The 18,061-nt window shown below is 44.1% G+C and overlaps 1 protein-coding gene across 1 annotated transcript in view; it reads right to left on the bottom strand.

Annotated features, from left to right (window-relative positions):
- The window catches only part of sclt1 (sodium channel and clathrin linker 1), a 37,070-nt gene that overhangs the window by 9,562 nt on the left and 9,447 nt on the right, over positions 1-18,061 (bottom strand). The window contains exons 8-17 of the mRNA XM_079500096.1: positions 17,678-17,800; positions 15,949-16,014; positions 14,961-15,031; positions 13,670-13,760; positions 11,753-11,844; positions 10,272-10,449; positions 9,752-9,850; positions 4,599-4,670; positions 3,935-4,009; positions 3,296-3,438 (exon numbers count right to left, since the gene is read on the bottom strand). Of these exons, the coding sequence (XP_079356222.1) occupies positions 3,296-3,438; positions 3,935-4,009; positions 4,599-4,670; positions 9,752-9,850; positions 10,272-10,449; positions 11,753-11,844; positions 13,670-13,760; positions 14,961-15,031; positions 15,949-16,014; positions 17,678-17,800 (1,010 nt within the window). The remainder of the gene's footprint in view (positions 1-3,295; positions 3,439-3,934; positions 4,010-4,598; positions 4,671-9,751; positions 9,851-10,271; positions 10,450-11,752; positions 11,845-13,669; positions 13,761-14,960; positions 15,032-15,948; positions 16,015-17,677; positions 17,801-18,061) is intronic.

Genomic DNA, 18,061 nt, shown 5'->3' with positions numbered 1-18,061 from the left:
TTATATGTAACGCCAGCACTGCTATTCAAAAAGCCCCTTCAGGTACATTTTTAAACTATTTTCAGCAATGGGATAATTTTTTGGTGGGTAGATCTTGTTTTGCTGGTCATTTTTAAAGTAGCTCTCAAGTCAAAAAAGTGCGGGCACCCCTGCATTAGACTGACACCCTACCCAAAACCCTAACTTAACCCTAAACGTAAGCACGGCGCAACGCATGTCGGACCAACGCATTGTCAGGAGCGACAGGTGATTCCCGCCATGTCGGAAAACAATGTGTCGCGCTTGTAGATATTTTCAACTGGCCGAAATGTGTTGACCTGTTTGGGCAGGAAGGTACTGGAGCTCCTTGTGTGTGTGCTTCACTTCCTTCAGCCAGTGTTGCCATGTCTGCTTTTAAGCGACTTTTGGCTTGTTTTTTCTAACCAACTAACTAATCTCAAAATTGTACAGTACAGTACTTAAGTAAAGTACTTAGTTACTTTCCACCACTGTGCATGAGCGAGCAGATGGAAGGAGAGATTGTTATTTTTCAACGGTAATCCTCTCTGCGTTAGTAGACACAAGCCTTATGAGCACACCTCCTTCCTGGCATGAACAGAAGCTCCATCCAGGAGGGGAGAGGATAAATAGAACATTTTGAACATTTGTTGGACATCTGTCATACCCAATACGATGACATCAATCGTTTGAAGGTAATATTCATGTATATAAATCTAGTTGACAGTTTTTAGACAAGTTCAGTGACTAGTCTATACGTATGGTAAATGGTGCATTTACATAGCGCCTTTATCCAAGGCGCTTTACATAGATTGTGCATTACATTCACCCATTCACACACACATTCATACACCGATTGCGGCGGAAGCCATGCAAGGTACCTACTACCAACCAGCACATCGGGAGCAATTTGGGGTTCAGTGTCTTGCCCAAGGACACTTCGACATGTAGACAGGAGGAGCCGGGATTCGAACCGCCAACCCATGGATCATTGGACGACCTGCTCTACCTCTTGAGCCACAGTCGCCCCGTATACATACTAGAGATACTAGACTGGGGAACGGATCACCGAATGGGAAATTCTTGTCCAAATCCGAACACCGAATATAGGAAACAGTTGGCCCGAAAACCGAATAGCCAAATATGATTCATATTATATATAATTTATTTTATTTTTTTACCAGTTTTTGTACCGTTGCTGTCATGGCCGTACCTTTGTTGTAGAGCTACATGATACCAAAAGACATGATTACATTTTGATGACGTCATCACAACAAAACAAAAGGTAACCCTGGTTCTTTGACTATTTGGTTCCCACATGCACATCACACCCCCGGTTCTGATTGGCCAGCCCAACAGACGTGTCACCGGGTACCATAAATAAATACTTTCTGAAATGTCTATGAGAAAAATGAACGGAGAATAATTTCCTGGTCCCTGGTAGGAGGCGGGACTGCGACGCTCTATTGTAGTGCCTTTCTGCCAACAAACACTTCAAACAGGGCATTTCAAAATACCTAAAAAAAACACAATTTGTAGCTAGGCTCCACAGGGCGGTTGGGGTAATTAAGCAAAGGTTGTGAAGTACAAGTACATACAAATATATATCTAGAAAGCTTGCACTCAGTACTACCAACACTAAGAAATTGTCAAGATACAGTATGTAATTCCAAACTGAGTTATGATTAATTGTGTCATTTTGTCCTTGCCCTTGGATTGTGACCTTGTCATTCACACTTAACCCATTTAGGCCTGACCTAAAAAATAAAATTCTTCTAAATCCTCCAGTTTTCTGAAATAAATATTTTCACGATTTTTCAAAAATAGCAGACCTACAAGCTCATAGCGCGCCACTCGGTGGCGCGCTATGAGCTTGTAGATCTGCTATTTTTCAATAGCTAAATTATAACATAATGTTTAAAACACCAAAAGGGGTCCCCGCCCAAAATGGCTTAACCCATCCGTTCTTCTTGATAGTGACCATGACAACTCCATTGGCAGAGGTAATTAGCTCCGATTTCATGGCACATTTCTGCCATCGTGCACTAAACTAAACGGGGGAATAACAGAACAGTTCTCTTCTCTGGCTCTGAACAGCCTGCTGTGGATTGGAAGCATTGTGGAAAACAAACAGGCCACTGGAGGAGTCGGGTCAGATTGTAAACATTAGCACATTGATCCCAGTAGAGCTTTGGGATAAGACGGATAAGAATGCTGAAAATAGTGCCATGCTGCTGATTTCCAGGCTGTGAAGGGAAACAGTTGTTGGCGCCATAATGCCTTCACAGACTGGCACGATAATGCTTCCACGGACTGGCTTAATACAGTCATCTTTGAAATGGAATGCTTGTCAGCAGCAAGACGCTAGAACCCGTTCCAGCTAATTTTCTACTACAGTTAGTTCAGTAGGAATTGAGTATGTAAGCAAATATCAGACAAAATGATATACCAGTATGCATATATAAAAAGGTTTGGAAGTCAATCATAGGCAATAGGAATGGAATTAAAAAACAATCTCAATCCTATGACTACAGCGATAAATTGTACTGATTTATGTGAGTTGCCAGCAAAAAGTGTGCTTTGAAGAAAACACAAAATTGCAGAAATGGGAGGTTGTAGCATGCGCCAAGAAAACATAGTTTTGACTGTATGCCTGGCCTACATTTCAAGAGCTGTAGGCTAAAACTTGAAGCAGTCTTTTATACCACCACGGGCACCACCATGAGGGCATGATTTGTCATTTCGGGTAGAGGTCATTCCTTGGCCTATAAGCCTATCTCACAGAATTTCCCCGCCCCCCTTAATACGCCCCCTTTCGGGGTTAGTGGTGATAGCGTGACGTCACTCCATAGACGCTACATGTTAACAGAGGTAATTTAAGAAGTCTACAACTTTTGTTTTCTCAAGGTAAGGTTTGTTCTATCTGTTCGAGCTGATTTACCATCTTGTTTGCTTCATAATAATATTGGTCTGTCACATTTTTACATTAGAAAATGTACTTAGATTCTCCAGAGAAAAAAACGTGTAAATGCTAATGTTAAAGACACCACTATTTACCGGAAGTGGGCGTGGAAAGCGGGCTGTGAGATAGGCCTATTGGGAGCGGCAGACATGGCAAAGTCTGCCGCTGATCAGTCCAGCGGTGACCAGAGATTAGAACAGCTAATCTCTAACTCACAGCTGACAGTCTGACACACAAACAAAGAGACTGTAACAAACAGAAACACACCCGCCACGGAATGGACAGGAGGCGAAAACATACTCTCCCGTCCTCGTGGAGATAATTATCGTTACTTACTCCATCTCGATCTTCTTGAGTTTGTTCTGTGTGCTCTGCAGGGTGATGCTCACGTCGTCCTTCATCCTCTCGGCATCTAGACATCTCTGGTGGAGGGCTTCTATCTTCCTAAACTCCGGCACCGCCCTGCCCTCCTCGTAGACCTGACACAACGAGATCCACGGGGGGGGGGGGGGGGGGGGGGAAGTGTTACCAATAATCAGCTATAACCCATTTTGGGCGGGGAACCCCTTCTGGTGTTTTAAGCATTATGTTATGCTTTAGCTATTGAAAAATAGCAGATCTACAAGCTCATAGTGCGGCACCGAGTGCCGCGCTATGAGCTTGTAGGTCTGCTATTTTTGAAATAACGTGAAAATGTGCCGCAAATCTTCTGTGGGGTCCCTGGAACAACATATTTTCAGATGGGGGTCGGCAGCCAATTACATATATTTTTGGGGGTCCTTGACATGAAAACGTTTGAGAACGACTGACATAGAAACATGGGGTTTTTCAGAAAACTTTTTTTTTTAGAATCGTCCTCAGGTCAAAATGGGATAAACGCCATCAGCGCCAGCCATGTCTTATCCCCAATTTATACTTGGTGTCGCACATCGAAGTGTATAAATCAGGCCACAGTGAGTGTCGTTTGTTTTGTACCTTCTCCAATTCCTCCTCCACAGCTTTCCTCTCTCGCCGGGACCTCTCAATCTGAGACTCCTTATCTGCACACTCCTAGACAGAAGCACACGGAGAGGGCTTGGGGGGTTAGAGGAGGGATCAAGGCAGAAGAGGCTGGAAATCAGATGTGGGAGACTAGTGGGAGAATCAGAAAAAAGGGATTTGGTGTGACGGTGGAGGGCATTTGTGACTAAATTTGACTGAGAGACTGCCATTGGATTTTTTGGAATTTTCGTTTTTTCATGTCCTATGAAAGCAGGGAATCATAGCTTCAAATGGACATATTGATTGTTCAGTTTGACCCACCAGTTTTGGAGATATGGCTTATAGAGTAATGTCTTGCAGAAAACAACAAGTTGAGAAAACAGGCTTGAAAGGTTCACTTTTGTGGTCTCTAACATTACACCTAGCTACATGTTTGGGCATTTATTTCATATTTACATGCCGATTTCAGCTCTGACACTTATTTCAGACATGCTCTAGTATGTGAAGAGTCTGCCTGTGCTATTAACTCATTTTGAAAAAAGAAAAAAAAGTTTTTCTCCTCTGGTGAAAAGCTGTAATGTGCGCGATGGCAGTCTCTCAGTCAAATCTGGTCACATTTGTTCTCAGTGGAGGGGGGGGGGGGGGGGAAGGTCCTTACCAGCTGCAGGGCAGACAGCTCCTCAGCCATCCGGAGGATTTGAACGTTGCACTGCTTACGCACACTCTCCACCTGAAAAAAACACACACACACACACACACGCGCATATTATTATTCAAATGCGCACAATGGCTAGTACCCGACCCGTGATAGAGATTTGAATCCATTTGCATTCATCTCTCATTCAGAGGGTCAAAACCAATGTAGGAGATCAACAGGCTTACATTTGGTATCGTGCAGAGTGCAGTGCACAGCACAGCACAGCGTGGCAGTGAGTCAGAACACAAGACCTTCGCTGAAATTCAGAGTTTGAAGGAGGAGATTCCACTCCAGTCGATAAACGTAAGACTTTAGCTTTGACCTGTGTGTTTTGTTTTCTTCTGGTGTGCGCTATTTAGACGTACGTTAGTGCTGCTAACTATCAAACTATCAACTTTAAATTGGATTTATAATCTTTGTAGTCTTGGTGATTCCATTTTATAACGCATCTTCACTGTAAATCAATTTACTAGGGCCAAGGGATTTTTATCTATTTTGCTATCAAGCATCGCCCTACTAACCTTAAGACTAAGATTTAATAGCAAATGCAGAACAAATCCATTTATTGTTATAAACAACTTGGATTGTTATTTCAAATCATTAAAAGGAAAATTATGTTTTTGATTTTTATAAATGTGCAAAGGCTTAAAATAATATGAATGATACACTTGTGTCATGGCTTTATCTGGCCTATCATACCTATAGCGTGGTGTCACTCTGATATTTGTTCTGCGTTGTTCTCACGTTTTTCCTCCAGGTGAAGGAGAGTTCAATAATCAGCGTCTGGAGCGTTTCAGAGCGCCCTTGTTTGAGCCAAACACTGCTGCAGGTCACCGCCTGCAGGCAGCCACCTGCCCTCGCTCCCTCTCCAACGTCGTCTCTGACATCCACCAGAAGATCCAGGGAAATGTGACGCCCAGCTCCAAGGAAGCTTCCCGCATTCGGCAGGTACATTTACTGAGGCTCAGCTCAGTGGCTTCATAGCTCAAGGTCTGTTCCGTCATTTTTAATGGCAAAATGAGAGAGCCCACGCAAAACTGCCCAAAATCACTTTCACTTAGAAAATCCATTCACATTTTTTATAATTCAGCTGACTGTGGAGACACATGCTGGAACTTTTTACTTTGAAATGTTTTATAGTTTCTGAGTTATTTAATTTAAACGCCAAATGCATTCTCAATGGCGAAAACACAAACTTTAAAAGAAAAAAATATATATATATATATTTTTTTTTTCAAAGACGTCCACAGACGTCTTGGGCTATGCACGTGCGGTAATACCCAGGACGTCCACAGACGTTTTGGGCACAAAATGTGTTAATATGGACTGTTATTTGGCTTTGGGGGTTGCTCTTCCAGTATAAAATCTGTTTTGTAATAGTAAAAAGTGACAACGTTTCGATGTGTAAGTTACATCTTCGTCAGGTCATTGATGTGTAAGTTACATCTTCGTCAGGTCATTGATGACCTGACGAAGATGTAACTTACACATCGAAACGTTGTCACGTTTTACTTGCACCCTGTTATAATAAACTAAGGGCCTAAATCGTCTGAGCTGCTCCAGTGCCTTCTTGTTCGCATGTTACCTGTCCTGCTCCTGAGATGCACCAGACTGGTCTGCTATAGGCTAGAGGCTCCTGAGATGCACCAGACTGGCCTGCTATAGGCTAGAGGCCTCTGAGATGCATCAGACTGGCCTGCTATAGGCTAGAGGCTCCTGAGATGCACCAGACTGGCCTGCTATAGGCTAGAGGCTCCTGCGATGCACCAGACTGGCCTGCTATAGGCTAGAGGCTCCTGAGATGCACCAGACTGGCCTGCTATAGGCTAGAGGCCTCTGAGATGCATCAGACTGGCCTGCTATAGGCTAGAGGCTCCTGAGATGCACCAGACTGGCCTGCTATAGGCTAGAGGCTCCTGAGATGCACCAGACTGGCCTGCTATAGGCTAGAGGCTCCTGAGATGCACCAGACTGGCCTGCTATAGGCTAGAGGCCTCTGAGATGCACCAGACTGGCCTGCTATAGGCTAGAGGCCTCTGAGATGCACCAGACTGGCCTGCTATAGGCTAGGCTCCTGAGATGCACCAGACTGGCCTGCTATAGGCTAGAGGCTCCTGAGATGCACCAGACTGGCCTGCTATAGGCTAGAGGCTCCTGAGATGCACCAGACTGGCCTGCTATAGGCTAGGCTCCTGAGATGCACCAGACTGGCCTGCTATAGGCAAGAGGCTCCTGAGATGCACCAGACTGGCCTGCTATAGGCTAGAGGCTCCTGAGATGCACCAGACTGGCCTGCTATAGGCTAGAGGCTCCTGAGATGCACCAGACTGGCCTGCTATAGGCTAGAGGCTCCTGAGATGCACCAGACTGGCCTGCTATAGGCTAGAGGCTCCTGAGATGCACCAGACTGGCCTGCTATAGGCTAGAGGCTCCTGAGATGCACCAGACTGGCCTGCTATAGGCTAGAGGCCTCTGAGAGGCACCAGACTGGCCTGCTATAGGCTAGAGGCTCCTGAGATGCACCAGACTGGCCTGCTATAGGCTAGAGGCGCGGCTGGAACTCCCTTCTACTGTTTTGTAGTAATGTTTGTACAGTTACTACTACTACAGGGTGCATCGGATTTGGCTACAACGAAGGAGCAGAGTGCATAGGTTTTGGCTACTCTTGAGGAGCAGGTTGCATCAGAGTTGGCTAGAACTGATGAACGGAGTGCATGTCCTACCTGTTTTCACTGACAAAAACTACATAAAAACTAAGCCATGACTAGTAAAACTATGACTAAATATACTGACAATTTCGTCAACAAATAAAAACTAGACTCAAATGTTAGGAAGGGACTAGTGGACAAGAGATCCAGTATAAATCATTTTACACTTGGTTGCATGCTGAAAATAGCCGTTCTACAAGCCCACAACGCATCGCGTTGTGAGCTTGTAGAGCTTGTAGATTGTGTAAAATAAGTCATTACGATGGCATCAAGGCCCGCCAAAATACATTTTAGTCGACTAAATCAACTGTAGATTTAGTAGACTAAAATCTTGATTGATATTTAGTCTACTAAAACGTGACTAACACTAAGACATTCCCAGTGACTAAAATGTGACTAAAACTAAATTCAAACTATTCAAGAGACTAAAACTAAAATTTGCTGCCACAAACAGCCGTACGCTACCGAAGGCACCGTAATGGGATTAAATGATTGGAAGTCTTGATGGAGAAGGGCCATTAGTAGAACATTAACCCATTTAGGCCCCACGTCGGAATTTTAAAAAATAATCTTCAAAATCCTGACAGTTTTCTGAAATACCTATGTTTCTATATCAGTGGTTCACAATATTTCATGTCAAGGACCCCAAAAATGATATGTAATTGGCCGCCGACCCCCCATTTGAAAACATGTTGTTCCAGGGACCCTCCCAGAAGCAAAGATTTGAGTTAAAAGCGTTCGCTCTGAAGATTTGTGCCCACATTCTCACGATTAAAAAAAAATAGCAGACCTACAAGCTCGTAGCGCGGCACTCGGTGCCGCGCTATGAGCTTGCAGATCTGCTATTTTTCAATAGATAGTTTAGAATAATGGTTAAAACACCAAGAGGGGTTCCCGTCCAGAATGGGTTAATCACTTCAGTGTCTTCCTGAAGGAGCAGCAGGGGAGCCAAGCACATCGTTTACTTCTCAATATGCCATGTGTTGCGAAAAAAACATGGCGTGAAGTGAACCTACCGCGGCAGCTGGTTGCACTTCTAATTTCAGTTTTATATCCAGGTTTCACAGTTACATGTCAAAACATTTAACCCATTTTGGGCAGGAACTAGGGCATTAAGCAACTAGTAGACTAGTTTACTACCTTGCTGGTACTAGTTGATTTTTATTTTTTTTCCGATTTTGTAGGCCTCAAGATCAGGTAGATTATAGTTATAGTCACCATATACACAGTTTTTCAATGTACAAATATTTATTTGTACATTGAACTAGTTGCCTAGTTTACTAGTCGACTAGTAAACTAGGCAACTAGTCAACTAGTAAAAATGACTAGAAGTGAATGCCCTAGCGGGAACCCCTTTTGGTGTTTCATTATGTTATACTTTAGCTATTGAAAAATAGCAGATCTACAAGCTCATAGCGCGGCACGAGTGCCGTGCTACGAGCTTGTAGATCTGCTATTTTTGAAAAATCGTGAAAATGTGGTGCAAATCTTTGAATATATTATTCTAACGTTTTTAACTCAAATCTCTGCTTCTGGGGGGGGGGGGGGGGGGGGGGGTCACTGGAACAACATATTTTCAGATGGGGGTTGGCGGCCAATTACATATAATCTTGGGGGGTCCTTGACATGAAAATGTTTGAGAACAACTGACACAGAAACATAGGGATTTTCTGAAAACTGTCAGGATTTAGAAGACATTTGTAGAATGGTTCCCAGGTCTAAATGGGTTAAGCCTGACAGACTCCCAACCTCACACTGTACATTCTGTACAGTTGGATGTTCAACAACAACGTGAACCCTGGCGTGCGCTTTCCTATTCTGGAGCAAATACTCAGCAAAAAGTAGCAAACGCTCACAACGTGTTGCACCGCGAGTCTGCAACACCCTTGTGAGCTTTGTAGATCTGCTATTGACCCGGCCGGGACCCCAGTCAATTTAGTGTATAGGGTTTAAGTGGTTAACCCATTCTGGGCAGGAACCCTTTTGGTGTTTTAAGCATTATGTTATGCTTTAGCTATTGAAAAATAGCAGATCTACAAGCTCGTAGTGCGGCACAGAGTGCCGCGCTATGAACTTGTAGGTCTGCTATTTTTGAAAAATCGTGAAAATGTGGCACAAATCTTTGAATATTCTTTCACAGTGAATATTTTGAACTCAAATATTAGCTTCTGGGGGGTCCCTGAAACAACATATTTTCAGATGGGGGGGGTCGGCGGCCAAATACAGATAATTCTGCGGGTCCTTGACATGAAAAAGGTTGAGCACCACTGACATAGAAACATGGGTATTTCAGAAAACTGTCATGATTTAGAAGACATTTTGTAGAATCGTCCTCAGGTCTAAATAGGTTAAATAGCAACACGGTGAACGATAGAGGATATATCGTAACATAGGAGGAACTCTCACCTCTTTCCTGGTGTGGACCGCAGCATCCTGGATCAGCTGCTTGATGCTGTCCTTGGTCTTCTCCAGCTCATCACAGCGCTGCTTCTCTCTCAGAAAGGCCTACAAGGGTGTCAAGATATACAGCCGTGACGTGAGAAGCTTCTTTTTTTATCATCATTTATTTTGAGGATTTTCTCTTTTTTTTTTACATAGACACAAAGACAACACAGACTTACAATACAAGACAGTTACTTAAAAAAAATATATACAATAACAAGGAAAATGAAAGAAAAAGGAAGAAATATATATATAATAATTCCCAAGTGGTACAGGGTTGTGGAAGTGGAATGCATGTGTGCAAAGTGATGGTGGGTTTCGTCCTACATAGAATCAACTGCGCTCTTCAATATAGTCCAAAAAGGGGGTCCATACCTCTACGAATACATCTGGCTTATTTTGTGTTTCATATTTAAGTCTCTCAAGTGGTAGTAGGCAGCTTCTATCACATAGAGAGGTAAGGAAATAGAAAGACAAAAATCACCTGATCTTTCTGTAACGTAGCCTCTTCGGTGAGCTGGACGCTGTCGCGGACTTTGCTCAGGGCCTCGTAGCGCTCCTCCTCCAGGGAGGCGCATCGTCCCTGGAGCTCACCCACCTGCCTCTCCCACACCGCCTGCTCTCTGCGCACCGCCTCTGCCTCCTGAGACGCTGCTTTCAGCCTGAGGATGGAGGGGAGACGAGTAGAGAGAGTTGCCTGGTCGTAAGAAGCTTTCTATGAGAGTGTGCACAGTAAATGTTAAAGGACCACTTCACCACTTTTCAACCTATCTTCATATAATAGGTCCTCACTAATAATAATGATAAAATGGCACAATTTTTTTTTCTACTCAAGTCTGTGTCTCATAGGAGGGCCGTGGGCAGTTCAGAAACCCGTCCACCAGTGACATCATAAAGGCAGATATTTTTTTAAACAAGATTTTTCTACAACAATATTTAGATTTGTATTATCGTGACAACGATGGCTTCCATTTTCACATTGTGAGTTTTCAGGACTAGAAAGCCTGCAGTTGCTATTAGCTTGGATTCCCCATCGATGATGTCACTGGTGGACGGATTTCTGAACTGCCCACAGACCTCCCATGAGACACAGACTGAGTGGGAAAAAATGGTGGTATTTTATCATGATTATTAGTGAGGACCTATTATATGAAGATAGGTTGAAAAGTGGTGAAGTGGTCCTTTAAGGCCCCAGCACTGACCAAGGTCTTAGGATCGAAACGTTTGCTTTTGAATTGCACTTTGAGCACAGAGCACGTTATGAGCATGATAAAATAAAAAGGGAAAAAATGTTTTCTTAAGTCTCGGTCTATAGGAGTTTTCCTTCATTTTTTTGAGTGGTGTAAACCACTCCTACAACTGGCTTTGTTATTGAGTGGTGTAAACCACTCCTACAACTTTCATTACGTCAGACATGACCACTCCTACAACTGGCTTTGTTAGTGCAGAAAAAATGAGCATGGTTGCTATGTTCACCCTGTTCACCCGGGTGTGATTTCATTACGTCAGACAGGCTATGTAAGACCTTACACCACTCAGTTCACACGGGTGTGATTTTGTTATACAATGAGCGAGTCGTGTTCTGTCAAGTTTTCCTCTATGTTTTTGAGACCACCGCTCCTGTAGTCAAGTTAGAACAAAAGGACAAAAGAAAGGCAGTTTCCTCAGTGCTTCAAGGCCCCAGTCTAACATTTGTGCATGTTAAAAAAAAAAAAAAAAAAAACATGCTTCTCTGTGACCTCTTGGACACCTAGTGGCTTCGACGGTGTGTCATTTGTTCAGTCGAACACAGTTTAATTTCTGCCTTTTTTCTGATTTCATTAAAAACTCATTGGCCAATTATAGAAATTGCATCGCACTGTGTGTGCAAGGTCCTTGGCACTTTCAGAGCTAACGGCCTTTGCACTTTCCGAGCCAACAATGGACAACTGAACCGTGAGGGGTGTAGTGTTGCTGCGTGTTCACCTGGCTTCCAGCTGACTCAGGGCCGACTGAAGCTGTTGTAGTCTGCGGTCGGAGGCCTCCTCCCGACCCTGAGCCTCTGCTGCGTCTTCCTCCTGGGAACACACAGACGCACCGCACGGTCCAGATGAGATGTGAGATATACCGACCTGTAAACCCACTCAGGCCTTTCTCAAGTTTGTCTAAGCTAAACTTTGGAATAGTTATTTCTAACACCAAATGAATTAAAAAAGGGGGTGCAGACGGTTATCCTACATCAGTGGTTCCCAAAGTGGGGTCCGGGGACCCCCAGGGGTCCTTGAGGGAGTTCCAATGGGTCCCCAGCTAAATGATAGTTTGGAATCAAATGTACCCTTATGGGTCTAACTCAAATTATGGGTCTGTCCATTTGGTTCCATTTGTACACTCTCAGAGTTAAATTAACAGTGATTTTACAATATAAATTGGGGGTCTCAGAGATAGAAATGCCATTAAATGGGGGTCCGTAGACTAATGCATGTCAAACTGGGGGTCCTTGAAATTAAACTGGTTGAGAATCATGCTAGATAGTAAGGGCATTTTATCAGGTATTTGACCAATCTGGGAACTAAATCGTTACCAAGAAATTTCTAAAGGTGTCTAATAACATATACTAAAAGTTTGAAATTCAACTCCCGTGGGAAATTGAGTTATTAGCATAATATGTGACCAAACCCTTAACATCCTATATAAAGCAAAAAAGTCCAAATTTCATCAATCTTTAAGTAGCATGTGACATATGAAACTAGGGGGTTTTCATGATTCTGAATCCATTCCAAGCATTAGTTTTGCACAAAAAACACTCCTTGGGCTAAATTAGGCCATATCCACTTGACCAAATGTGCTGACCTCATCACGTTTGTGAGGCCGTTTTCCTCCCAAGGAGTGTTTTTTGTGTAAAACTAATGCTTGGAATGGATTCAGAATCATGAAAACCCCCTAGTTTCATATGTCACATGCTACTTAAAGATTGATGAAATTTGGACTTTTTAGCATTATATAGGATGTTATGGGTATGGTCACATATTATGCTAATAACTCAATTTCCCACGGGAGTTGAATTTCAAACTTTTAGTATATGTTATTAGACACCTTTAGAAACACATTGGTGAAGACATTTCTTGGTAACGATTTAGTTCCCAGATTTTCATAGATTTCTCTTACTATAGAGCCATAAAAAACCTTCTCTTATGAGGGTCCTTGCATGGCATATCTTTTCAAATGGGGGTCCGCGGGCTAATACGTCTCAATTTGGGGGTCCTTGACATTGAAAACGTTTGGGAACCACTGTCCTACATAACAAAAATCCGGTCAGTCATTAGTCCGACAACATCCCTCCCCCCCCCCCACCCACCCCCCCCCCCCCCCCCCCCCGGCATGCGTGGCCGGTTCCAAATCACCCGTGGCGTCCGTGTGCGGTTAGGGTGTCGGGACTAATGATGACTGCACCCATAAACACAATAAGCGCCAGGATTTCTTTCAAAATTGAAGCTCGGGGTGCCAGGAAGATATGGCCGCTTTTACTCTGTAACCCCTTACCCTGCTAACCTTGCTATCGTTACGATAAAAATCACTGAATAATCCCTTGCGTTCATATTCTGAACGAGAGGCAGGTAAGAAGTCAAGAGTTTAGTATATCCATCTGATCAGAACCACGGAGAGCTCCCTAGATTAGGAGATACGAGAGATTCTTGTCTCGTGTGAACGGGACTGCGCAAGTGCGAAGAGCAAAATTCAGAATATTTTTCTCTCGTTTGATATCAATGAAAATGCGCTAGGACGTGTGTACACGTCCTTTGGATCCGTCGGTTGGATTAGTTATGACGTTCCCACACGTCGTACGGTCTGAATGTGTTAAAAAGTCAGAGAGAATCCAGGCCCAGAATAATTCCTAAATCTCACCCGTCTGTGCATCTGATCCTGTACGCTCTGCAGCAGCTTGGTCATCTCCTCCACCTTGGCAGTGGCCGTCCTCAGCTCCGTCTTGGCCTGCCTGCAAGCACGGGAGACAGACGTGGCAACAACCACACAGGAAGGTTAATATATATACCAACATTAAACACGGTAATTAACCATTATTCGATCATCGGCGCTGCTATAGCGTCATGACTCTTCGTCCCACAACAGTAAGGAAACACCTAGAGAAAATGACATGCTCCACCAGCCTGTGCTAACAATATAATAAACCACAAGTGTGAGTATAGTGTGTAAAACTGAAGAACGAAAATACATCGCATGGATGCAACTGGGACGTATCCTCAGTGTTGTATCCCAAGGTCATCAACTGGGACGTATCCTCAGTGATGTATCCCAAGGTCATTCGGTTTCGGGTCTCGCCAACATCATACCCCTCACTCAGGTGACCCAGCCGGGGTGATCAAGTCCCGACTTACGTCCCAGTAGCTACCCTCGATCAGTCCTATTAGGGAAAAACCAGGGCCACACAATCCGTTGGAACCACTCCGAAACTACTATGCCGGGACTGAGAGGTACTATGCTGGCATGAACATTGTAATAACAAAACAAAAACATATATATCAATATATATAGGTTGTTATACAGAATATTGAGACTAGAGAGCATAGCAATATAAATAGAAAGCCCATTCATTTCTACCATACGATAGAGATTTCCGAAAAACGTATATTTAAATAAATTGAACTACATCGTCACGTTGTGCGCTTGTAGATCAACAATTGGAACTATTTCAAATGTTTTTGGGATTATGGGGTAAGGCGTGGCACAAGATGTAGCCCCTAGTCTAGACTCTAGTCTAGACAACTGGGAGACAGTTAGTGCAGGAGAAAACATTTTAACCCATTTAGACCTGGGAACGATTCTACAAATGTCTTCTAAATCAGTTTTCTGAAAAATGTCAGTCGTTCTCAAACATTTTCATGTCAAGGACCCCCAAGATTATGTAATTGGCCGCCGACCCCCATCTGAAAATATGTTGTTCCAGGGACACGCCCAGAAGCAAAGATTTGAGTTAAAAACTGGCTCTGAAAGAATATATATATATATTCAAAGTTTTGCGACACATTTTCACGATTTTTCAAAAATAGCAGACCTACAAGCTCGTATCGCGGCACTCGTGCTATATTTTTCAACAGCTAAAGGACAACAAACTGCTTAGTTAAAACACCAAAAGGGGTTCCTGCCCAAAATGGTTTAATATGCAGCCTGCAGGTACCTGAGCTGGGCTCGCAGATCCTCCATCTCCGAGCTCTGCTCCGTCACCGTCTTGAGGAACTGCTGGTTGGTCTGTGTGTGGCAGGACAGACATGAATGCAGTGAGTAAGGCATAACTTACATGTAAGCTTAACATGTAAGCTGCTTCCTTTCCTTAAACTTTCAACATGTTAGCTGCTTCCTTTCCCTAAACCTTCTCCCACCGAAAACTTTATTATGCTGTCCCTTGGGCAGAAAACCCTTAAGTTTTCAACACACTGGTGCAAGGTCTCTTGCTCTCTCTCTCTCACACACACACGGGGACGGAAAGAGGCTGCTAGTATGAAAAGTCAGAGAGAGACTGTAAGCTCAAGGCTTGCCATCTCATTAAAATTGCATCAGAAGGATATAGTATTACTTTTTTCCCCCTCACATACATTGTATGGTGCCATGAGTAGGTGGAAAGCATTATGCAAGGTGTTGAATATTATAATGTGCAACAGGCTCTAATCCTTGAGCTTACAGGTGCATTTAGTTCTGTTTGTATTACTCTCAAGAGTCCAATCAATCAACACAGGATTTGACTGTGTGTATGTTGGTGTGTGCGAGGGAGAGAGAGGGAGAGAGGGAGAGGGAGAGGGAGAGGGAGAGGTTGAGGGGGAGGGGGAGAGGGAGAGGGAGAGGGAGAGGGAGAGGGAGAGGGAGAGGGAGAGGGGGAGGGGGAGGGAGGGGGGAGGGAGGGGGAGAGGGAGAGGGAGAGGAGAGAGAGAGAGAGAGAGAGAGAGAGAGAGAGAGAGAGCAAGCGCAACATAAATAGGTGAGAACATTATGCAGACCATTGCACAATAAAGACAGTTCTTTCTGGCTAGCAGTGATAAACAGAAGTTCACAGACAGAGATCCATATAAAATATTAGAAGGGGATTAATCCCGAGCGACTCCAGAGGACGGTGATCCCTCAGCTAATCGTAGGGCAATCATTGAACAAGGTTTTAAGTGGCTATCACGTACGGACTCCAGTTCCTGATTAGCCACTAGCAGCTTCTGGGTGTGCTGCTGCAATTGAACAAGTTGATCCTGTGGAGCGGAGAAAAGGGAGACACTCAATAACACAGACTGCTCGTAATTATGGCGCTCTTCTAATTATTATTAAGAATTAAACAGACGTTCAATATCTTGTAATGCATTTAAGAATGAATCAATCGCAATCATGATCTCCCATTCCCTGCTTTTTTTTTGCCAGTCTTTTACCTGCTTGATAAGAATTGCTAACAAGCTTTTTTCTTTTACCGCGTTAAACTAAACTTTTACACGTTTTGTTTGTACTAGCTTGTCATCTTGACATGTAGTCCTGTTGGCAGGTTACAATTCACCCTTTGTCAGCCTTCTGATTGGTCCCTGACCGACAAACCAGCAGGCTCTTTCTGCCTTTCTCCCTGGTTTCGCCTAGTTTATGTTGAATTTGCTAAAACATATTTTTGGGAAAAAAATAAAAACAAACATGATATGCCCAGTCACCACGCTGCACCTGTGATGTTCCTTTTTACTGACACCAAGTTTACTTTAAAATAAGAATTGAATGCACAGAATATCAATACGAAGCAACTGATAAACATGTTATTTCAATGGTAGTGGATGGAGAGAGAGGATTTTTGTCCAACCACGAAACGGCAACCAATGGGTGCAAAGAGGGCCACAACCACGGGCGGGACTTGACAAAGGGTGAATTAGAACAGCACCACAAACAATATAGGTAAACACATATATATACTGTACTCGTGCTGTACAAGCCCTCCTCCCTGGCCTCTGTGTGTGTGTGTGTGTGTGTGTGTGTGTGTGCGTGCGTGCGTGCGTGCGTGCGTGCGTGCGTGCGTGCGTGCGTGCGTGCGGCTGCGCAGCAGTGACACTTGGTGGTCAACAAACGCTATTTCCATACTTGGACGGACACAGGGACAGACCCAGCCAGCCAGGGACACACATTGCTGTGTATCGGAGTGGCTAGCACCACTCCAAAAAACAACAACAAGAGGATACATGGCATAGTACAAAGTTGCATTACATCACACAATGTCATCTTTAAAATAACCCTAACCCAAAAGGTGAAGGCGCTGTCAAATTAAAAGCTAAATGATGTGCGAAGACTAAGACCATGGAGTGAAATGTAGTCAGTGGTATCTAGAGCAGAGGTGTGCATTAGAGGTGTTCCGATTGATCCGCCACCGATCGGTGATCGGCCGATATTCACTCCAAATGACTCGATCAGTGATTTACCCGATCTGGAGAAACCAAATTGGTAGAAAAGTCAATTAGATATATATAGTATAATATTGTTTTGCATCTAAAACATCCACCCCCCCCCCCCCCCCCCCCCCCCCCCCCCCCACACACACACACACACACACGGGAACAGTTTTGAGTCGATGTCGGTTTTGACATGAATCACTTTGGAAGTATTCACATTTTCCCCTTACGCACAAGTTCGGCGCATCGGCGATCGTGAGAAAAACAAATTATCGGTCCCAAAAAGGGATGCACACGCAGATCCGACACACCAAAGGAAATCACCCGTCGCTCCCGAACATGCGTTGGTCCGACATGCGCTGCTCCGTCCGATTAGGGGTTGTTAGGTTGTCGGTCTAATGGCAGTCGGACCAATATAGTATGTCAGAACTAAAGCCTGTACCCTCCCAGAAAAAAAGACGATCAGATCACCTCTAGTGTGCATGTCATACAGTCCTACCTTGAGCTGCTGCCCCTGGGCAGCGTGGATGTGTCCATGGGAGGCCGTGCTCTGGCAGAGCTGCTGCAGTCGGTCCACCTCCTGGGTGGCAGTGTGCCACAGCTCTACGGCCCGCTCCCGCTCCTATAGAACCCACACAACAACCACAGTGTGTCAGTGTGACTTTTTCTGAGGTCAATTACACCCAAAAAGACCTGAACTTTAAACATTCAGTAGATTTGCTGTGGTCTGGGGTTTTCTGTCTCAAACGCGTGCTTTGATTTTCCTGTGGACTGTGATGTAAGAATCCACAAATCCCATATATGACATTACAATTTGCCAGCAGATGTCACTGTTGAGGCCTGTTTTCATTGCAGCTCAAAAGGCTTCAGAACGCACATAGAA

This window comes from Electrona antarctica (assembly GCF_951216825.1).
Source record: "Electrona antarctica genome assembly, chromosome: 4".
Lineage (NCBI taxonomy): Eukaryota > Metazoa > Chordata > Actinopteri > Myctophiformes > Myctophidae > Electrona > Electrona antarctica.
The sequence above is the reverse complement of the archived record's forward strand: the minus strand, read 5'-3'. Positions and strand labels throughout refer to the sequence as shown.